At 44.9% G+C, this 20,799-nt stretch overlaps 1 protein-coding gene across 1 annotated transcript in view; it reads right to left on the bottom strand.

Moving 5' to 3' along the window:
- LOC145359963 (glutamate receptor ionotropic, kainate 4-like) overlaps positions 1–20,799 on the bottom strand; it is a 273,024-nt gene that overhangs the window by 116,967 nt on the left and 135,258 nt on the right. Inside the window, exons 10-11 of the mRNA XM_080214862.1 lie at positions 16,238–16,390; positions 588–692 (exon numbers count right to left, since the gene is read on the bottom strand). Of these exons, the coding sequence (XP_080070988.1) occupies positions 588–692; positions 16,238–16,390 (258 nt within the window). The remainder of the gene's footprint in view (positions 1–587; positions 693–16,237; positions 16,391–20,799) is intronic.

Genomic DNA, 20,799 nt, shown 5'->3' with positions numbered 1-20,799 from the left:
GCTGGCCCAGAGACTTCAGTCCTGGGCCCGCTAATGATATTGAAAAGCGGATTAGCATATAGAAATCAGCTGATTATTCTGAAAATTTTGGATTGGGAGATGCGCAGAGGCTGTGGCGCCCTGCATGGATCCCGCTAAATGGCCTTCGTTGATATCTTCTGGTGTGGTGCGCTGCTAGAGCAGCACAACAGGCTGGGAGAATCGCCCCCACTTTGTCAGCGGGCTTTTACAGCTTCACCCTCACGCGGCCGGTAGCGCAGTGGTTAGTAGTGCTGCTTCACAGTGCCAGGGACCTGGGTTCAATTCCTGGCTTGGGTCACTGTCTGTGTGAAGTTTGCACATTCTCTGCGTGGGTTTCCTCCATGTGCTCCCATTTCCCCCACAGTCTGAAAGAGATGCTGGTTAGGTGCATTGACCTGGAGTGTAATGACTAGTAACTTCATTGTAGTGTTAATGTAAGCATTACTTGCAACTAATAAATGAACTTGAACCAAACTTTAACCTCAGATTCCCCAAATTATTTTCCAAAGTCGACAACATTCCAAAAAATTACAAAAATACTGCAGAAGTGAAAATTCTCAGATTACCTGTTTCAGCGCTTCTCTGCTGCGTTGCATAATCTTCAAAATGTAATTAGTTCTCTGTCCTTTGCTGGTGAATTCAACATGACCAGTCAGGCCATCTAATTCCACCTGGACCCAGGAACATAGAAAATTGGCCATTAACACAGATTCATTCTCAAATATCTTCACTTTCGAAAACTTAAGAACATGATTTCAGTGTCTATTTATGTGCAGTAATCCATTTCATTTACATACATTTAATCTCCACATTTCCCAACTGTGATACAGATCTCCCAGTTTTACACAAAATCACAGAAATGTTGTGCACCATTAGCTCCTTCCTCTCAGGTAAGCCTCAGCTTTACACTGTGTTCCAACAACTTCCCTTTTTTTGGCCAGAAAGCTCACTCCCACCCCTTATTGGACTGGATTATAAATGCTTATCCATCAGAATGAAGGATAAAATATAACTTTAAATCCGAGATTGGTATATTTTTGTTCACCAAAGGTATTAAGGGATATGGGTAAAGATGGTTTATGGAGTTTGCTTATAGATTAACCATCCCACTGAATGACAGAACTGGCTCAATACTCACTAGCCTGCTCCTATCTTCTTATGTTCTAGAAGCACTGGATAAAACGCATGCAAATTTATAAGGATGATAAAAGAATCTTTTACACAATGAGCTATTGTGACCTAGAATGCACAAACTTCTTCTTGCATATCACATTTTGCAGCTTTACAAGTTGGACAGTCAGATCACCGTGCCTTGTTAAATGGATTACACTGAATCCTGCTGCAAATCTTTGTAGATCACATTGATTCACAACATGTTGAATAGTCTGATCCAGATTACAGAATACTAAAGTGCAGAAGAAGCCCTTCAGCCCATCAAGTGCACACCGACACATGAAATGCCCTGACCAGCCCCACCAAATCCCACTTGCCAGCACTTGATCCATAGCCTATGACACGTTATGACATGCCAAGTATTCATCCAGGCACTTTTTAAACAATGTGAGGCATCCCACCTCCACCACAGTCCCAGATGACCAGTCACGAGTTGAACGTTCCTTGAAATACCATTTTTTGAGGAGCTGTGATGTCCTTCCATTGAGAGTGTGGTTTCCATTGAGTATAGATTACTCTTTTGAGGGACTGTGAATCCTGGAAGCCCAATGTGATTGAATCACTCACTAAATCTTCAGTGGTGATATTGGTGTCAGTCCAGAAGTTGCACCATTTGGCTTTTTTGTCAAAACCCACATCGCTGAGAGCAGTTGCAGAACTCCAGATTTGAATCTCATATTCCATAGGTTCTGAAGACCTTCATACATTTTCTGTTCTGGTTTGACTTCAGTCTGGTCAAACTCTTTCAATTGTTTATGCCTTCCAATTCACACCAGAAGGTGTGATGTTGGACAGGACTGGGAGCTATTGTACAAGTGTTGATTTCAGTGTGCCATTAATTATCAATATAGATATGTTGAAGATAATGTCCAAGTGGGGAAGGTGGTTTGGGGGAGGGTGGGGGGGGGATGGCAAGTGGCGATCTTACCAAAAAAATTCTAAGTGCTGAATGAGCCTACCCCAGCCACCAGGAGGGGCCTCAGTGGCTACTAGTCCCACTGCTGAGGCCATCACATCAGGTCCCTGTTTGTGGGAACCATACATGATCCTTGCCAGTGAGGACATTGATCAGCGAGTAGGTAAGGACAAGCAAGTCTGGACAATTGTGTCCTAGACTCACTAAGAACATAAGAAATAGGAGCAGGAGTAGGCCATCTAGCCCTTCGAGCCTGCCCCGCCATTCAATAAGGTCATGGCTGATCTGTCGTGGCTCAGTTCCACATTCCCGCCCTCTCCCCATAACCCTTAATCCACTCGCTTATCAAAAACCCATCAACCCGCGTCTTAAAAATATTGAGCGAGGTAGCCTCCACCACTTCAACGGGCAGAGAATTCCAGAGATTCACCACCTTTTGAGTGAAGAAGTTCCTCCTCAACTCCGTTCTAAACCGCTCCCCCTTTATCTTGAGGCTGTGCCCCCTAGTCCTACTGTCCTCTCTGAGCAGGAAGAGTCTCTCCACCTCTATCCTATCCATCCCATTCATCATCTTATACGTCTCAATGAGATCTCCCCTCATTCTTCTAAACTCTAACGAGTACAAGCCTAGTTTATTCAGCCTCTCCTCATAGCTCAACCCTCTCAACTCTGGTATCAGCCTAGTAAACCTCCTCTGCACTCCCTCCAAGGCCAAAATATCCTTGCGTAAGTGCGGCGACCAAAACTGCACACAGTACTCCAGCAGCGGCCTCACCAATGCCCCATACAGCTGCAGCAAGACCTCCCTACTTTTATATTCAATCCCCCTCACTATGAAGGCCAGCATCCCATTCGCCTTCCTGACCACCTGCTGCACCTGCAAGCTGGGTTTTTGCGACTCGTGCACAAGGACCCCGAGGTCCCTCTGCACCGTCGCCTGCTGCAGTTTTTCGCCATGTAAGTAATAGTAAATTACATTGAAATTAACAAATGAATACTTAAATTAGCCTGAAGCTGCCTTCGCTGGAAATACAGAGCTGATAATATCCCAAGAGGTGAGAAACCAGGCACCAACCCAATTTTTTGCCTGTCACCCAATCTTACCAGCTCGCCATGCAAATCGAGCAATGTGGTGAGCCGGTAAGATTGCCTCCCAAGTGTTTGTGCAGCTCTTCTCTGCACACACAAAGAAGTGGTATTCTGCTGAAGACCCATGAGAGCAAAAGTACGAAGAGTATGTCCACTGGATCCCCAGCTGGTGCTTACTAGTTGCCAGATGACAATTAACCTGCTGTTAGTCCTTTTCGATGCTACTGAAACTTTCTTCATTTCCCCTTTAGGCAACACATATGTGCAGCCCTTACTCTGGCTGAATATGTGGTGAGAACAGAGCAGTAGTAATTTTTAAAAGGGAATTAGATAAATATTTAATGGAAAACAAAATTGCATGCAGTGAGAAAACAGTTGGAGAATGTTCTATTATCTTTTGCACTGATGTGCTGGGCTCCTCTATCATTGAGGATGGGGATATTTGTGGAGCCGCCTCCTCCAGTGAGTTGTTTCGTTGTCCACCACCATTCATAGCAGGACTGCAGAGCTTAGATCTGATCCATTGATGATGAGATTGCTTAGCTCTGCCTATTATTTGCTGCAGGGTCTGTCCTGTTGGTCAGGCCAGACATACCAAAGAACGGTAATGGTGGCGTGAGGGACATTATTTGTAAGGTATGATTTTGTTAGTATGACTATGTCAGGCTATTTCTGATAGTTTGTGAGACACCTCTCCAGCTCCCAGATGTTGGTAAGGAGGACTTTGCAGGGTCAACAGGACTGGGTTTGCCATTGCTGTTTGTGATGCCTGAGTCGATACCAGATGGTCTGTTCCATTTTCCCAGTGGCAGAAGTTAAACGGACTGGCCTATAGTTCTTGTTTTTTTGCCTCCCTCCTTTATTAAAATTAAGGTGTTACATTGGCAGCTTTCCAATCCTCTGGTGTGTTTCTAGAATTTAAGTATTCTTGGAAGATTACTACCAATTGCATCGACGATCTCTGTAGCTACTTCCTTTAATATCCTGGGATGCAATCTGTCAGGTCCAAGGGATTAATCTGCTTTGAGCCCCATTAGTTTCCCTAGTACTTCTTCTCTACTGATAGTTATTGCATTTATCTCCACCCCACTTCTGCTCTCGATTTACCATTTTTGTAATGTTCCACTGTGAAGACTGACACAAAATATTTGTTTAACTCCTCTGCCATTTCCTGATTCCCCATTATTATTTCCCCAGTTTCATTCTCTAAGAGGCCCATGTTCACTCTGGCCTCTCACTTCCTTTTTATATATTTTAAGAAGCTCTTGCTGCCAATTTTTATATTACTTGCAAGTTTACTCTCGTAATTTATCTTTTTCCACTTTTGTTTTGGACATCTTTTGTTGGTTTTTAAAACTTTCCCAATCCTCTGGCTTACACTAATCTTTGTCACACTGTATGTTTTTTCTTTCAGTTTAAAACTATCCTTAACTTCCATGGTTATCCATGGTTGATTTATCCTCATCCTAGAATCCTTCTGTCTCACTTGGATGCTTTGTGAGTCACAGACTATTTACACAAACTCCTGCCATTGCAGATCCTAGAGGGTGTTCCATCATTCCAATTGATGGATGCACCATATGAAGCTTTGAAGTTTGTTTCTGTAGAGGATGAGCTGAATTCAGATCTTTGCTCCATTGAACCTATTAATATGGGGGCGGTGGGGGTGAAATTTTCTCATATGTCAGTTCTGAAGAGAAAGTTGGGGAGAATCCCGCTAAAAACTCACCGTATCTTCAATAAAATGTGCCCCCCTCCTCCACATCGTTTTCATGCAGTCAGAATAATTGCTTCCTAATATAAAAGCAAAATACCGCAGATGCTAGACTCTGAAACAAAAGCAGAAAATGCTGAAAAATCTCAACAGGTCAGACAGCATCTATGGAGAGAGAATAGAGCCAATGCTTCGAGTCTGGATGGCCCTTTGTCAGAGCCCTGACTCAAAACATTAGCTCTATTCTTTCTCCACAGATGCTGTCAGACCTGCTGAGTTATCCAGCATTTTCTGTTCAAATTCTGCTTCCTCATGTCTCCCATTGCTCACCTTCACACATCCATCACATCTCCATGGTAGACCCTTTCCCAGCTATCTCATGGAGATCCAACATTTGTCATGTCACTTCCACCACCCCCAATCTTTATAGTCCCATCAATAAAATATCTGCTCCTCACATCCTCGCTCACTCCCATTCATCCCCCATGCGTGTCAGCCTTCATCACCACCTGTCCTGCAGAATACCAGAGTACACTCTCCCCATCTGTCTCATTGCATGACAAACCCAAGCACAACTGTTATTAGCAGGCATAGTCTGCCAGGGATTTTCTTGAACTGAGATGCCTCATGCCCTTTGAGGAAAGCGCCCTTGAGCTACTGACAGTGACTGTGCCTTTGCAGAGGGCAAGATGGGACAAGAGACAAAAATGAGGAACCTCAACACATCCAGCCATGGTGCAAGCTTCACGAGTTAACTTTACCCCAGCAGTCTGTTCCTGTGATGTCCTAATGCCATCTCACTTCCCTTACAGATCAATCAGTTAACCAGCCCAGACCATCCTCATGCCCTCTGGAGACCCTCAGGACTGGAGGCCCTCAGGACTTCACTGCATCTGCCCCTCTATCCCACAGAGGAAACCAAGAAGTCAAAGGGAAGTGGGGTCACAAAGAAAAGGCAGTAAGGGGAAAATCGAAAGGCAAAGAAAACAAAGTCAAATATCAAGAAGTACCATGGTACTGGGTACACAGACTGTGGAGAACTCAATGAATGGGTCCAGTAAGGCTAAGAGAAATAAAACACAGGAAGAGTGTACAAAACATAACCGGACAGATGGTTGGAAAAAGCAGGACAGGGAGCAAGGGAAGTCTAGATTAAACTGCATTTACTTCAATGCAAGAGACCTGACGGGCAAGGCTGATGAACTCAGGGCATGGATGGATACATGGGACTGGGATATTATTAGCTATTACTGAAACACAGAACATAGAACATTACAGCACAGTACAGGCCCTTCGGCCCTCAATGTTGTGCAAGCTATGTCCAATCCCAAGATCAAGCTATCCCCTCCCTATCATTCTGGTGTGTTCCATGTGCCTATCCAATAACTGCTTGAAAGTTTCTGAAGTGTCCGACTCCACTATCACAACAGGCAGTGCATTCCGCACCCCAACCACTCTCTGGGTAAAGAATGTACCTCAAACATCCCTCCTATATCTCCCACAATGAACCTTATAGTTATACCCCCTAGTAACAGATACATCCACCCGAGGAAATAGTCTCTGCACGTCCACTCTATCTATCCCTCTCATCATCTTATAAACCTCTATTAAGTCGCCTCTCATCCTCCTCCGCTCCAAAGAGAAAAGCCCCAGCTCCCTCAACCTTTCCTCATAAGACCTACCCTCCAAACCAGGCAGCATCCTGGTAAATCTTCTCTGCACTCTCTCCAATGCTTCCACATCCTTCTTATAGTGAGGTGACCAGAACTGAACACAATATTCAAATGTGGTCTCACCAACGTCCGGTATAGTTGCAGCATAACCCCATGACTCTTAAACTCAAACCCCCTGTTAATAAACACTAACACACTATAAGCCTTCTTCACGGCTCTATCCACTTGCGTGGCAACCTTCAGAGATCTGTGGATATGAACCCCAAGACCTCTCTGTTCCTCCACATTCCTTAGAACCCTGCCATTGCCCCTGTAATCAACATTCAAGTTTGTCCTACCAAAATGAATCACCTCACATTTATCAGGGCTAAACTCCATCTGCCACTTTTCGGCCCAGCTCTGCATCCTATCAATGTCTCTTTGCAGCCTGCAAGAGCCCTCCATCTCATCCACTACTCCACCAATCTTTGTGTCATCAGCAAATTTACCGACCCACCCTTCAGCCCCCTTCTTCAAGTCATTGATAAAAATCACAAATAGCAGAGGATCCAGCACTGATCCCTGTGGTACACCGCTGGTAACTGGCCTCCAGTCTGAAAATTTTCCCTCCACCACCACCCTCTATCTTCTATGAGACAGCCAGTTATTTATCCAATTGGCCTAATTTCCTTCTATCCCACACCTCCTTATCTTCATGAGCCTACCATGGGGAACCTTATCAAACACCTTACTAAAATCCATGTATACGACATCAACAGCTTTACCTTCGTCTACACTTAATTACCTTCACAATGAATTCAGTCAAATTTGTGAGGCAGGACTTAACCCTCATGAATCCGTGCTGACTATCCCGGATTAAACTGAATCTTTCCAAATGGTCATAAATCCTATCTCTCAGGACCCTTTCCATTAACATACCAACCACTGAAGTAAGACTAACTGGCCTATAATTACAGGGTCATTCCTATTTCCTTTCTTGAAAAGAGGAACAACATTTGCCACTCTCCAGTCCTCTGGCACTATCCCTATGGACAGTGAAGACCCAAAGATCAAAGCTAAAGGCTCCGCAAGCTCATCCCTTGCCTCCCAAAGTATCCTATGGTGTATCCCATCTGGCCCAGGGGACTTATCCACCCTCAGGTTTTTCAAAATTGCTAAAACATCTTCCCTCAGAACATCTACCTCCTTCATCCTATCAGCCTGTATCACACTCTCATCCTCAAAAACATGGCCCTTGGTGAACACTGAAGAAAAGTATTCGTTCAACACCTCTCCTATCTCTTCTGACTCCATGCACAAGTTCCACTACTATCCTTGACTGGCCCTAACCTCATCCTGGTCATTCTTTTATTTCTCACATAAGAGTAAAAAGCTTTGGGGTGGCTAAGGGAAGGACAGGACTGGCAGCTCAATGTTCCAAGATACATATTCTAAAGGAAAGATGGAACGGGTGGTAAGAAAGGAGGGGGAGTTGTGTTTTTGATTAGCGAGAACATCATGGCAATACTGAGAGGGGATATATCCAAGAGTTTGCCCACTGAGTCTAATATGAGTAGAACTGAACAATAAGAAGGGACAGACACTTTGATAGGACCCCAAATAGTCAGCAGGAAATTGAGGAGCAATTATGTAAGGAGATTACAGATAGCTGCAATAAAAATAGAGTGGTAATAGTAGGGAACTTTCCCAACATTGACTGGGACAGCCATGGTATTAGGGGCTTAGATGGAGAGAAACTTGCGTGTATTCAGGAGGAATTTCTCATTCAGTATGTGGATGGCCTGACTAGAGAGGGGACAAGACTTGACCTCCTCTTGGGAAATAAGGAAGGGCAGATGATAGAAGAGTTGGTGAGGGATGATTTTGGGACCAGTGACCATAATTCCATTAATTTTAAAATAGCTACGGAGAATGGTAGGTCTGGGCCAAAAGTTAATATTCTAAATTGGGGCAAGGCAAATTTTCATGGTATTGGACAGAAACTTTCAAAAGTTGATTGGGGGAGTCTGTGGGAACGCAAAGGGACATCTAGTAAGTGGGAGGCTTTCAAAAATGTGTTAACCAAGGTTCTAGGTAACCACATTCCTCTTAGAGGTAGATAGAAGTAGGGAACCCTGGGTGACTCGGGATATTGAGGCCCTGGTCAAAAAGAAGAAGGAGGCAAATGACATTCATAGACAGCTGGGATCTAGTGGATCCATTGAAGAGTATAGAGGTTGTTGGAGTAGAGTTAAGAGAGAAATCAGGAGGGCAAAAAGGGAACACGAGATTGCTTTGGCAGATAAGGCAAAGGAGAATCCAAAGATCTTCCACAAATATGTAAAGGGCAAAAAAGTAACCAGGGAGAGAGTAGGGCCTCTTAAGGATCAACAAGTTCATCTCTGTGCAGATCCGCATGAGATGGGTGACATCCTAAATAAATATTTCTCATCGGCATTTACTGTTGGGAAAAGCATGGATGTTAGGGAACTTGGGGGAATAAATAGTGATGTTTTGAGGAGTGTACATATTTACAGAGAAGGAGGTGCTTGAATTCTTAAAGTGCATCAAGGTAGATAAATACCTGGGACCTGATGAAATGTCTCCCAGGACATTGTGGGAGGCTAGGGAGGAAATTGCAGGTCCCCTAGGAGGGATATTTGAATCATCGACAGCCTTAGGTGAAGTGCCTGAAGATTGGAGGATGGCAAATGTTGTGCCTTTGTTCAAAAGGGGCTGCAGAGAAAAGTCTAGGTACTGCAGACATAGGTACACGTTCATAGCTCCTTGAAAGTGGAGTTACAGGTGCACAGGGTGGTGAAAAGGCATTTGGCATGCTTGTTTCAATGGTCAGATCATTGAATACAGGAATTGGGACGTCTTGTTGAAGTTGTACAAGACGTTAGCAAGGCCACGCTTGGAATACTGTGCACAGTTCTGGTCATTCTATTGTAGAAATGATATTATTAAACTAGAAAGAGTGCATAAAAGGATTACTAGGATCCTCCTGGGGTTTGATGGTTTGAGTTATAAGGAGAGGCTGGATAGACTGGAACATCTTTCCCTGGTGTGTAGGAGGCTGAGACGTGATCTTATCGAGATCTACAAAATAATGATGGGCATTGAAAGTCATAATCTCTCCCCAAAGGTAGAGGGGTCTAAGCCTAGAGAGCAAAGCTTTATGGTGAAAGGGGAGAGATACAAAAGGGTCCAGGGGGCAGTTTTTTTCACTCAGAGGGTGGTGTCTGGAATGAGCTGCCAGAGGCAGTAGTTGAGGCAGGTATAATTTTGTCTTTTAAAAAGCATTTAGACAATGACATTGGTAAAATGGGATGGAGCGATATATGCCAAATGTGGGCAATTGGGAGTAGCTTAGTGGTAAAAACTGGGCAGTTGGGCCAAAGTGCCGTTTTCCATGCTGTAAACCTCTATGATTCTATGATTTCACACACTGATAATGTAATAAAGCTCATGGCCCAGGCTCCATCACCCACCCCCCCTTCCCATGTCTGCCAGTCTTTTGTAGCTAAGAGGATGCTAAATGTGCAGAGTGTCTGACCACCTGATCAGTCAGTGGAGAAAATCTCCGAGACTCCTGATTTCATGGGTGGCATGGTGGCACACTGGTTAGCACTGCTGCCTCTCAGTTGCAGGGATCTGAGTTCGATTCCTGGCTTGGGTCACTGTCTATGCGGAGTCTGCATGTTCTCACCATCTCTGCGTGAGTTTCCTCCAGGTGCTTCGGTTTCCTCCTATAGTCTGAAAGACGTGCTGGTTAGGTGCATTGGCCATGCTAAATTCTCCCTCAGTGTACCCGAACAGACACCAGAGTGTGGCAACTAGGGGATTTTCACAGTAACTTCAGTGCAGTGTTAATGCAAACCTACTTGTGATAATAATAAATAAACTTTAAAAAAACAGGGGAGGCAGCAGCATCTGAGATTTGTCATTCAGCATTTCTGGGCCACTTGATCACCTGTTCAGTAGCAAAGTGGTTCAGCTGTCTCAGAGTTAGATATTTGACAGAGGATAAGAGGAGCATTGTTGTGAACTCATTGCAAATTATCATCCTGGCAAAGCATCCAGCTAACCACTTCAGGTCCTTGCCCATTAATGTCGTCACTGTCAGGTTGACCTCCTTCAGGGACAACAGTAGAGAGAGGATGTTAGACCCCATGGTGAGAAAGGTCTTCACACCTTCGTCCTGGTCATCACCAAACCGTGAAGCAATGAGGACATCCTTAGCCCTGCGCCCCATGTGGGCCCTGGCCTTTTCCTGAGGTCCACCTCCTCCTCCACAGATTGCCCTTCACTGCCCTCCTTATCATTCTTTCATCCAAAGAGATATGACGGTCCTCCATCTCCTCCAGGTCTAGCTGTTCTCCCTGCTGCAGTGGCAGATTGTTCAAAGCACAACAGACCACAATGATGCAGGACATTGGAGGGCTATCCCCAACCAGTATTATTTCCTGCTCAAGCAACTGCATGAGCCTCATTGATGTGAGTCTCAACACATGTTTATGGCCTCTGCATTGGTGTCATCACCCATTATCTCAATAGGTACCCGTAATCCCAAGGGGTCATCCCTCCAGCTGCCACTCTCCCTCAAAAATGGTTGGGATCTGAAAGCTTCCCAATACGTAATTGTCATGGAGACTGCCTGGGAAACGGGCACACACTTGCATGATGTGCATCATATAGTTGCAGACAATTTGGACATTGAGAGAGTGGGATCCCTTGCAGTTTGCAAATCGCACTCATGCCATTGTGGGGAGTGTAGAACCATGTGGGTGCAGTTGATGACACCTTGTACCTGGGGCATGCCTGCTAAGCATGCAAAGCCCATGACCCTGGTGTCCTGGCTCGCCTGGTCCTGATCCAAATTGATGTACATTGTAAATAGCACATCTGTGACCTTCCTTATGCACTTTTCTGCAGCAGATTGGAAGAGGCCACACAGGTCACCTGAGCAGCCTAAAATGAGCCACTGGCATAGAAGTTCAGAGTGACTTTCAGGGCAACAGGCAATCGGTGACCTCCCGATCCATGTGGTTCCAACTCTTGCATCACTGACACAGTTGGTCCACTGTCCCTAGGGATAGACGCAATCTTCTCTCGCACTAGACCCCTGATATCTGGAGGTGGGGAGCTCTGGGGTGGCAGTCCCAGGCTGGCGCTGTCTCCTCCAAGGCTCTGCCACTTGGAAGCACAGTGGGTCCAGCCCCCCCAACTCCTCTGCAGGGTGCTGGTCCTGGTTGCATGCAGTGCCACATCAATGCACTTGCTGTTGCTCGATCGCAATCAATAGAACTGCCAGCTGAATGATTCTCTTGAATCAAAAACTGAAAGGAAGAGATCATCATCGATTAGCAATCCTGACAGTGTCCTGAGCGATAGTAGAACTCTCCATTCACCTGACGAAGGGGCTAACCCGAAAGCTTGCGAGTATATTATCAAATAAATAGGTTGGACTAAAACCTGGTGTTGTCAGACTTTTTAGTGTCCTGAGCCACAGCCCTGTCAGAATCTATACGCATCCCCCATGTGAGTGCTTTTCCAATGAGCCTCACTCCTTCTCCTGTTACACAATAGCCAATTCCCCACAGTTGTCCCATTGAATGAAGCACTTTGACCCTTTAGAGTCTTAGTGGACCATATGACTCCCCAAAGGGTGAGAAATGAGGGTAGTTGAGTGCATTCAATGGATCCATACTCCAACTTCATGGGGGAATAAGACGCTGCTGACTGTTATTTCCTGAACAGGGTGACTGATAAGCACCTTCACCATAATACCTTGCATTGGGGGCCAATGAAGTTTATGAAGATGTGAGTCTTATCCTTGGACTTCAATGCTTGGAAATTAGCCTTCAACTATTTTGTATCAATCTATCTACAGATGATTCACAGACTCCACAAGGCAGGATGTTTCAGCTCACCCATGCCTGTCATAGGACGATTATTTATCGATTTCGATTGGTGGGATTTGAGCCAGAGCATGACATAGAAACATAGAAAATAGAAGCAGGAGTAGGCCATTCGGCCCTTGAGCCGGTTCCATTATTCATTTTGATCATAGCTGATCATCAAATTCAATATCCTAATCCCTCCTTCGTCCCATATCCCTTGATCCCTTTAGCCCCAAGAGCTATATCTAATTGCTTTAGGTTTGTGGTATACCAAGAGCGCTCGGCTACAAAAGAAAGTTGGGGCTAGGCTTCCAACTTTTCTGTAGAAATTAATTTAACCAAATCAAACTGAGGGACCAAGTTAAAGGGGCAGCCACTTAAAGGGATACTACCTTCAACATCAAAAAAATCACAAATGAAACTTAAAACTAAGCGATTTACTCAGTAAAGTCGCCATAGTCCCAGATGACCATAGTCTGCTATTTCCTTTGAGATGAATCATCTTTCGGATGATTTAATCTCAGGCAAGGGGCAAGGTTGTGAAGGTAGGTCTTCATGAATAACCTCAACTGGTACGGGAATTGAACTCACGCTGTGGTGTTGCCCTGCATCAGGCTTTTCAAATTGGCTGACAGGTTGGTTCCCACTGGTCACACAATGCCTTCTAGCAGTTGGAAGTTCCAGCCAACTTTGAACAAAGGCAACCTTTAGCAGATCTTAATCTCTCAGAATGTGCTCATTAATTATTCTAATACAATGGTTTCAACAAGAGGACTTTATTTAGTTCACCCAAAACCAGTGTCTCCAAGAACAACAGGAATCTTGATTCCAATTAAACAGTTCAAGATTCCTATCATTCTCTGTCCAACACCATGGAAGTATGGCATATGACTGAACATAAGAACATAAGAAATAGGAGCAGGAGTAGGCCATATAGCCCTTCGAGCCTGCCCCGCCATTCAGTAAGATCATGGCTGATCTGTCGTGGCTCAGTTCCACATTCCCGCCCTCTCCCCATAACCCTTAATCCCCTCTCTTATCAAAAACCCATCAACCCGCGTCTTAAAAATATTCAGCGAGGTAGCCTCCACCACTTCAACGGGCAGAGAATTCCAGAGATTCACCACCCTTTGAGTGAAGAAGTTCCTCCTCAACTCAGTTCTAAACCGCCCCCCCTTTATCTTGAGGCTGTGCCCCCTAGTCCTACTGTCCTTTCTGAGCGGGAAGAGTCTCTCCACCTCTATCCTATCCATCCCATTCATCATCTTATACGTCTCAGTGAGATCTCCCCTCATTCTTCTAAACTCTAACGAGTACAAGCCTAGTTTATTCAGCCTCTCCTCATAGCTCAACCCCCTCAACTCCGGCATGAAATGAACAGAAATCCAAGCAACTGACTGTGCTATCTACCATCAAGCTGGCAGCAATAGAGAGAACTCTGGCTCTCATCAAAACTTGGAAATTGTGTCTCCTCACTGAATCATTCCATGCTCCTTTTCCTGTTGCAAAAGTCTCGCTCTGAAAAGACAGAGCATTTGTTTGTGCATCTGTCATGCAGAAATCTCCATGGTGCAGAGTTATTATTATTTGTGATCATGGTCATAGAGTCATGCAGCGCAGAAAAGGCTCTTTGGCCCATCGAGTCTGCATCAACGATAACCACCGCTAAAGACGTGCTCATCGCTGCACTTATCCCACATCCTTGAATGTTATGATATTTTAAGTGCTCATCCAAATATTTTTTAATGGTTGTAAGTTTTCCGGCTTCCACTATCTTCCCAGGCAGTGCATTCCAGGTTCCTATTATCCTCTGAGTGAGAGAAAAATGTTCTCAAATCCCCCTGAATCTCCTGACCTTTAGCCTAAAACTATGTCCCTCGTGATTGACCCCTCAACCAAGGACAACAGCTGTTCTCTACTCACCCTGCCCATACCCCCCATAATCTTACACATCTCAGTCAAGTCCCCCATCAGCCTTCTCCGCTCTAAAGAAAATAATCCAAGCCTATCCAGTCTCTCCTTGCAGCTCAAATGCGCCATCCCACGCAACATCCTGGTGAATCTCTTCTGTATCCCCTCTAGAGTAATTACATCCTTCTTATAGTGATGTGACCAGAACTACACGGTAGTCTAGCTGTGGCCTACCAATGCTCTGTACAGCTCCATTATTACCTCCTTACTCTTATACTCTATGCCACCACTGATAAAGGTAAGTGTCCCATGTACCGACTTCAGGAATCTGTGAATAAGTACTCCAAGATCCATCTGTTCCTCTGAACTTCCCAATGTCCTGCCATTGATTAAATGCTCCCTTATCTTGTTTCTTCTTCCAAAGTGCATCACCATGCACTTATCAGTTAAATACCATCTGCCACTGCTCTGCCCATCTAGCCAACTCGTCTATATCTTCCTGTAACCTACGACCACTTTCTTCAATATTAACCAGCCAGTTGGGGATGGTTCTTATTTCTTATTTGCGATTGGGGTGCCCTTTTGATCTCTGTGGAGCCACTTCCTGGCTCCAAGATTCCCTGCTGGAGTGATAGTGCCAACCACGCCCACATTTTCATTTGCTTTCAAAGTGTCACAATCTGGAAAGAAAACAGACTGATGGAGTTGGAGGGGCTCACATCGGCTTTCTCACCAGAACTGACACTTTAACAAATTCTCGTAAGATTGCCCCAACGTCATAGAATCATAGAAATCATAGAAACCCTACAGTACAGAAGGAGGCCATTTGGCCCATTGAGTCTGCGCCGACCACAATCCCACCCAGGCCCTACCCTCATCCCTACATATTTACCCAATAATCCGTCCAACCTACGCATCTCAGGACACTAAGGGGCAAATTTAAGCATGGCTAATCAACCTAACCCGCACATCTTTTGATGGTGGGAGGAAACTGGAGCACCGGAGGAAACCCACACAGACACGAGGAGAATGCGAAAACTCTACACAGACAGTGACCCGCGCTGGGAATCGAACCCAGGTCCCTCGAGCTGTGAAACAACAGTGCTAACCACTGTGTTACCGTGCCGCCCTCTCTGCATCCAATCTCTCCAGCACTGTCAGATTTTCCTGCTGCGCTCTCCCAAACACTGGAAATTCCCACCCAAGGTAAACGGATCTTTGCATGATCCTGTCCTGCCCGCTATGATTCCCATGGTGAGCGAGGGGGGAAAATTTTGCCCTAGACGTTTGAATGACGCTAGGGAGAACTCCCCCAATCTTCTTCCAATCATGCTGTGGGATTTTTTTCACATTTACCCGAGAGGGTAGACACGGTTTAACATCACATCGTGAAAATGGCAACTCTGGTAGCGCAGTTTTCTTAGAACTGAACTTGAGTCAATCTAGATTTTGTGCTCAAGTTTCTGTAATGTGACCTAAACACATAACGTTCTGACTCAGAGGCAAGAGAATTTCCTACTGATTGAATTGGTTCCCAGTTTCCATAGAGATCTGCATATTTATCTGCAAAACAGAACAGATGCTTTAAGTTATTCTCACTACAATGATAAAATGTTATATTGTGATTAATAAACAGAAACCACTCATGAAACTAAGGAGGAGCAGCAAGACCATCTGGATTCCAATGAGACTGTGCAGACTCCAAATGGACAGAGAGCAATCACACCACATAGATTCCACACTAAGATGCAGTAACACTATAAATTCCATAGTCCCATAAAAGTACAGAATAATGGAACCAGCAGATTCCACAGAGTTCTAAGCAATTTGATCTCTAAAGTTGTTGATTACTTACCATTCTCAGGTAGTTCATCAGGCTAGTTCCATGTTGCCAAATCTGTGCAGAGCCACAGGACAAGGACTTGACAGCAATTTCCTGACTGCGGTTAAGTTCATGGACAGCAGTGACAACGACATGGACAGCATCAAACAAGAGTGCAGAAGAGAGCTAGGTACAAGAGGCAGAATATCATTTCTGGAGAGTTAGAAAGTTCAGGAGTAAATTCAGTTGAATGTGACAATCTATTTGGAAATAATTCCACTTCAAATTAAAAATTTTAAAATTCTTTTAAAAAGACATTAATCTTGAATAAGATTTAAAGTGCCATAAGCAGTAATTTCTTATGAATATCTAAATAAAATCTGCCAAGGCAGCAAATTATAGTATGATCCACCATTAAAAGTATCTCAGAGAGACAAAGTTACTTCAAAGTGGAGCTGAGTCCACGAAAAGATCAGTCATGATCTTATTGAATGGCAGAGCAGCCTCAAGGGGCCAGATGATCTACTCCTGATCCTAGTTCTTATGTTCTTAAATTTTTTTTTCAAAATTAAGGAAAATTGCTCTATCGTAAAGCTGCAGTTTTGAATGAATGTTCACAGAGTGAGGGATATAGACTGGTTGATTGAGTGGGCAAAAACTTGGCAGATGTAATATTATTTAAGAAACCATGAAGTTATGCACTTTGATAGGAAGAATAAAGGAGCTGGGTATTTTTTAAATGGAGAAAGACTGCAGAAAGCTGCAGCACGGGGGGATTTGGGGGTCCTTGTGCATAAATCACAAAAAGCTGGCATGCAAGTTCAGCTGGTCATAGGGAAGGCAAGTGGAATGTTGGCCTTTATTTCAAAGGGAATGGAGTATAAAGTAGTGAAGTCTTGCTAGGCACTAGTTAAATCACACCTGGAAAACTGTGAACAGTTTTGATCCCCTTATCTAGGAAAAGATACATTGGCATTGGAGATAGTCCAGAGAAAGTTCATTAGGTTGATCCCGGGTATGGAAGGATTTTCTAATGAAGAGAAGGTTGAGTTGAAAACTCAAGTTGATTTATAAACTCATTGGAGTTTAGATGAATGAGAGGCGACCTGATTGAGACATATAGGATTCTCAGGGGGCTTGCCAGGCTAGATGCTAAAAGGTTGATTCCCCTTGTGGGGAGGTCTAGAACCCGAGGGCATCATCTCAGAGTAAGGGGTCATCCATTTAAAACAGAGATGAGAAGGAATTTCTTCTCTGAGGAAAGTGAATCTGTCTAATTCTTCACCACAGAGGGCTGTAGAGGCTGGGTCATTAATTATGTTCAAGGCTGAGATAGATAGATTTTTAATCAGTAAAGGAATCAAGGGTTATAAGGATAAGGTGGGAAAGTGGAGCTGTGGATTATATCAGATCAGCCATGATCTCATTGAAAAATGGAAACAACTCGATTGGCCAAATGACCCACTTCTGTTGCTACATCTTATGGTCTTTTCCTTGAAATAACCAGTAAACGCTTAAGCATTCTCTGTCTGCCCTGCAGTTAGTCAGTATGGTCTCATCTTAATCACACTGGATTATATATTAAACCTCTGATCCTATATTTCTCTGTGTTGCAAGGCTGCAAAAAGTCTGACAACACCAGGTTTTAGTCCAACCTATTTATTTGATAATATACGCCGGCATACCCACAACATTGCAAGGCTGCAGCAGAGACATCCATCTGTCAATAAAAATCATCTTTAGGCAGTAGCTTCATGTTCTTAAGGAGTTGCATGCCTGCACAGTATTAACATCTCCATCACCGAGCCATCATGATACCAGAAGTTAGTGGACCTTGAGAATCCCCCCACAAGGGGAAGTGCCGGAAGATTGGAAAACGGCTAATGTTACGCCGTTGTTTAAGAAGGGTGCCAGGCAAAAGGCGGGGAATTATAGGCCGGTTAGTTTAACGTCTGTGGTAGGTAAAATGTTAGAATCCGTCATTAAGGAGGAAATTGTGAGGCATCTTGAAGGGAATTGCTTGATAGGGCGGACGCAACACGGTTTCATTAAAGGGAAGTCGTGTCTGACAAATTTACTGGAGTTCTATGAGGATGTGTCTAGGGCAGTGGATAGAGGAGAGCCGGTGGATGTGGTCTTTCTGGATTTTCAGAAGGCGTTTGACAAGGTACCTCACAAGAGGTTATTGCAGAAGGTCAGGGGACATGGAGTTGGGGGTAGGGTGTTAGCGTGGATAGAGGATTGGTTGTCAAATAGGAGGCAGAGAGTGGGGGTCAATGGGTGCTATTCGGATTGGCGGTTGGTGACTAGTGGGGTGCCCCAGGGGTCGGTGCTGGGGCCTCAGCTATTTACCATTTATATAGATGATCTGGAGGAGGGAACCGAGTGCAGGGTGTCGAAATTTGCTGATGACACCAAAATTGGGGGAAAGGCAAATTGTGCGGAGGGTGTGGAGAGTCTGCAGAAGGATCTAGATAGGCTGGGCGAATGGGCCAGGAAATGGCAAATGGAATTTAATGTTGGCAAGTGTGAGGTGGTCCACTTTGGTAGGAATAATGGTAGGAAGGACTATTACTTACGTGGCGAAAAACTGCAGCAGGCGACGGTGCAGAGGGACCTCGGGGTCCTTGTGCATGAGTCGCAAAAACCCAGCTTGCAGGTGCAGCAGGTGGTCAGGAAGGCGAATGGGATGCTGGCCTTCATAGCGAGGGGGATTGAATATAAAAGTAGGGAGGTCTTGCTGCAGCTGTATAGGGCATTGGTGAGGCCGCAGCTGGAGTACTGTGTGCAGTTTTGGGCGCCGCACCTGCGCAAGGATATTTTGGCCCTGGAGGGAGTGCAGAGGAGGTTTACTAGGCTGATACCGGAGTTGAGGGGATTGAGCTATGAGGAGAGGCTGAATAAACTAGGCTTGTACTCGTTAGAGTTTAGAAGAATGAGGGGAGATCTCATTGAGACGTATAAGATGATGAATGGGATGGATAGGATAGAGGTGGAGAGACTCTTCCCGCTCAAAAAAGACAGTAGGACTAGGGGGCACAGCCTCAAGATAAAGGGGAGGCGGTTTAGAACGGAGTTGAGGAGGAACTTCTTCACTCAAAGGGTGGTGAATCTCTGGAATTCTCTGCCCGTTGAAGTGGTGGAGGCTGCCTCGCTAAATATTTTTAAGAAGCGGGTTGATGGGTTCTTGATAAGAGAGGGGATTAAGGGTTATGGGGAGAGGGCGGGAAAGTGGAACTGAGCCACAACAGATCAGCCATGATCTTATTGAATGGCGGGGCAGGCTCGAAGGGCTAGATGGCCTACTCCTGCTCCTATTTCTTATGTTCTTATGTCCTTATAAGTCTTTTGACTAGATGTTTGAGCTGTTTAGAAATAATTTCAACGTCTGATCCTCAGTCATTATGTTGAGGTACAAATTTCACTTAGCAGCCCGAGGGACAATGTGGACACTCTCAAGTTCTATGCCAGGTTGAAAGGATTAGCTGAGCATTGCAAATTTGACCCAACTTTAGGAGAAATGTTAAGGGACCATTTGGTATAACCAATCTTATTATACAAAATAAGTTATGGGTGAGACCAAAATTTCTCTAGAAAATGCTTTGGAGCTGACCCACATGACTGAATGTGCAGAACAGGGTGTGAGTGGACTGCAAAGCAAGCTGCATGTGGAAATGGCTATTCCACAGAGCAGCTCAAGTGCAGATATTGAAGAGTTCAATAAAAGGGATACAGCATTGAGGGTAGAAGTTTGCTTTTGGTAAGGGTGAGAACACTCCCAAAAAATGTGCTGATATCAGAATTCTGTATTTCAGGTGCAATGAAAAGGGCAATTTACAAGCGTGGTGCAGAGTGAAAATGTCAGGTGGTAAGAATGTGCAGAAAAAAAACCAGAAGGGTTAGCTTAACTCCTTTAAAGGTAGTAGATGAGCAGTGCAACAAGGGGCCTGAAGCATTTACCCTTAACCAGGTCCATGTGAAAAAGGTTTGCTACAGAGAACACCTGGATGGTAAATGGAAGATCTCTTAAAATGGAAATTGACAAAGCAACTGCGGCTAGAGTCATGAAAGAGCAGGCTTTTAGTGTCCTTCAAAAGGATCTTCAACCTTTGATATTAAACAAGTCTGGAGCTTGGAATTCTCCCAAAAAAATTCTAAGTGTCAAAATCTGGAGTAATCCATTCTGGTTTTTTTCAGTGGGAGTTCAGAGTAGAATTTCCCATACTCTGTACAATGCAAAGGCTACCAGCGTGAATCTCATTAGATTTCAGGGGGCGGGATCTATTCCCGTCCAGGAGGCTGAAACCAAAGGGACTCCATACATGCACAATGACCTCAAACTGTCAGCCTCCCCATTTGCTGGCCAGCTCAATGGCTGGTAAGCCATGCAACCCCCAGAATGCTACCTCCCGAACCAACTCCACGGCCCGATCGTGGCCTCTGATCATTCCTGGGCCCAACCCCAACCCACCTGCCATCCCCGAACACCCTGATCACCAGCCCTCTCCCTCCCCCATGATGATGCACCCCCTCCTCCCCCCGCAGTGCAGACCCCCCTGTTTTAGCAGAATCACCCCCGCCCCGATTGCTGGCCT

This window comes from Carcharhinus amblyrhynchos, chromosome 29 (genome assembly GCF_965287045.1).
Source record: "Carcharhinus amblyrhynchos chromosome 29, sCarAmb.v2.hapA, whole genome shotgun sequence".
Taxonomy (NCBI): Eukaryota; Metazoa; Chordata; class Chondrichthyes; order Carcharhiniformes; family Carcharhinidae; genus Carcharhinus; species Carcharhinus amblyrhynchos.
The sequence above is the reverse complement of the archived record's forward strand: the minus strand, read 5'-3'. Positions and strand labels throughout refer to the sequence as shown.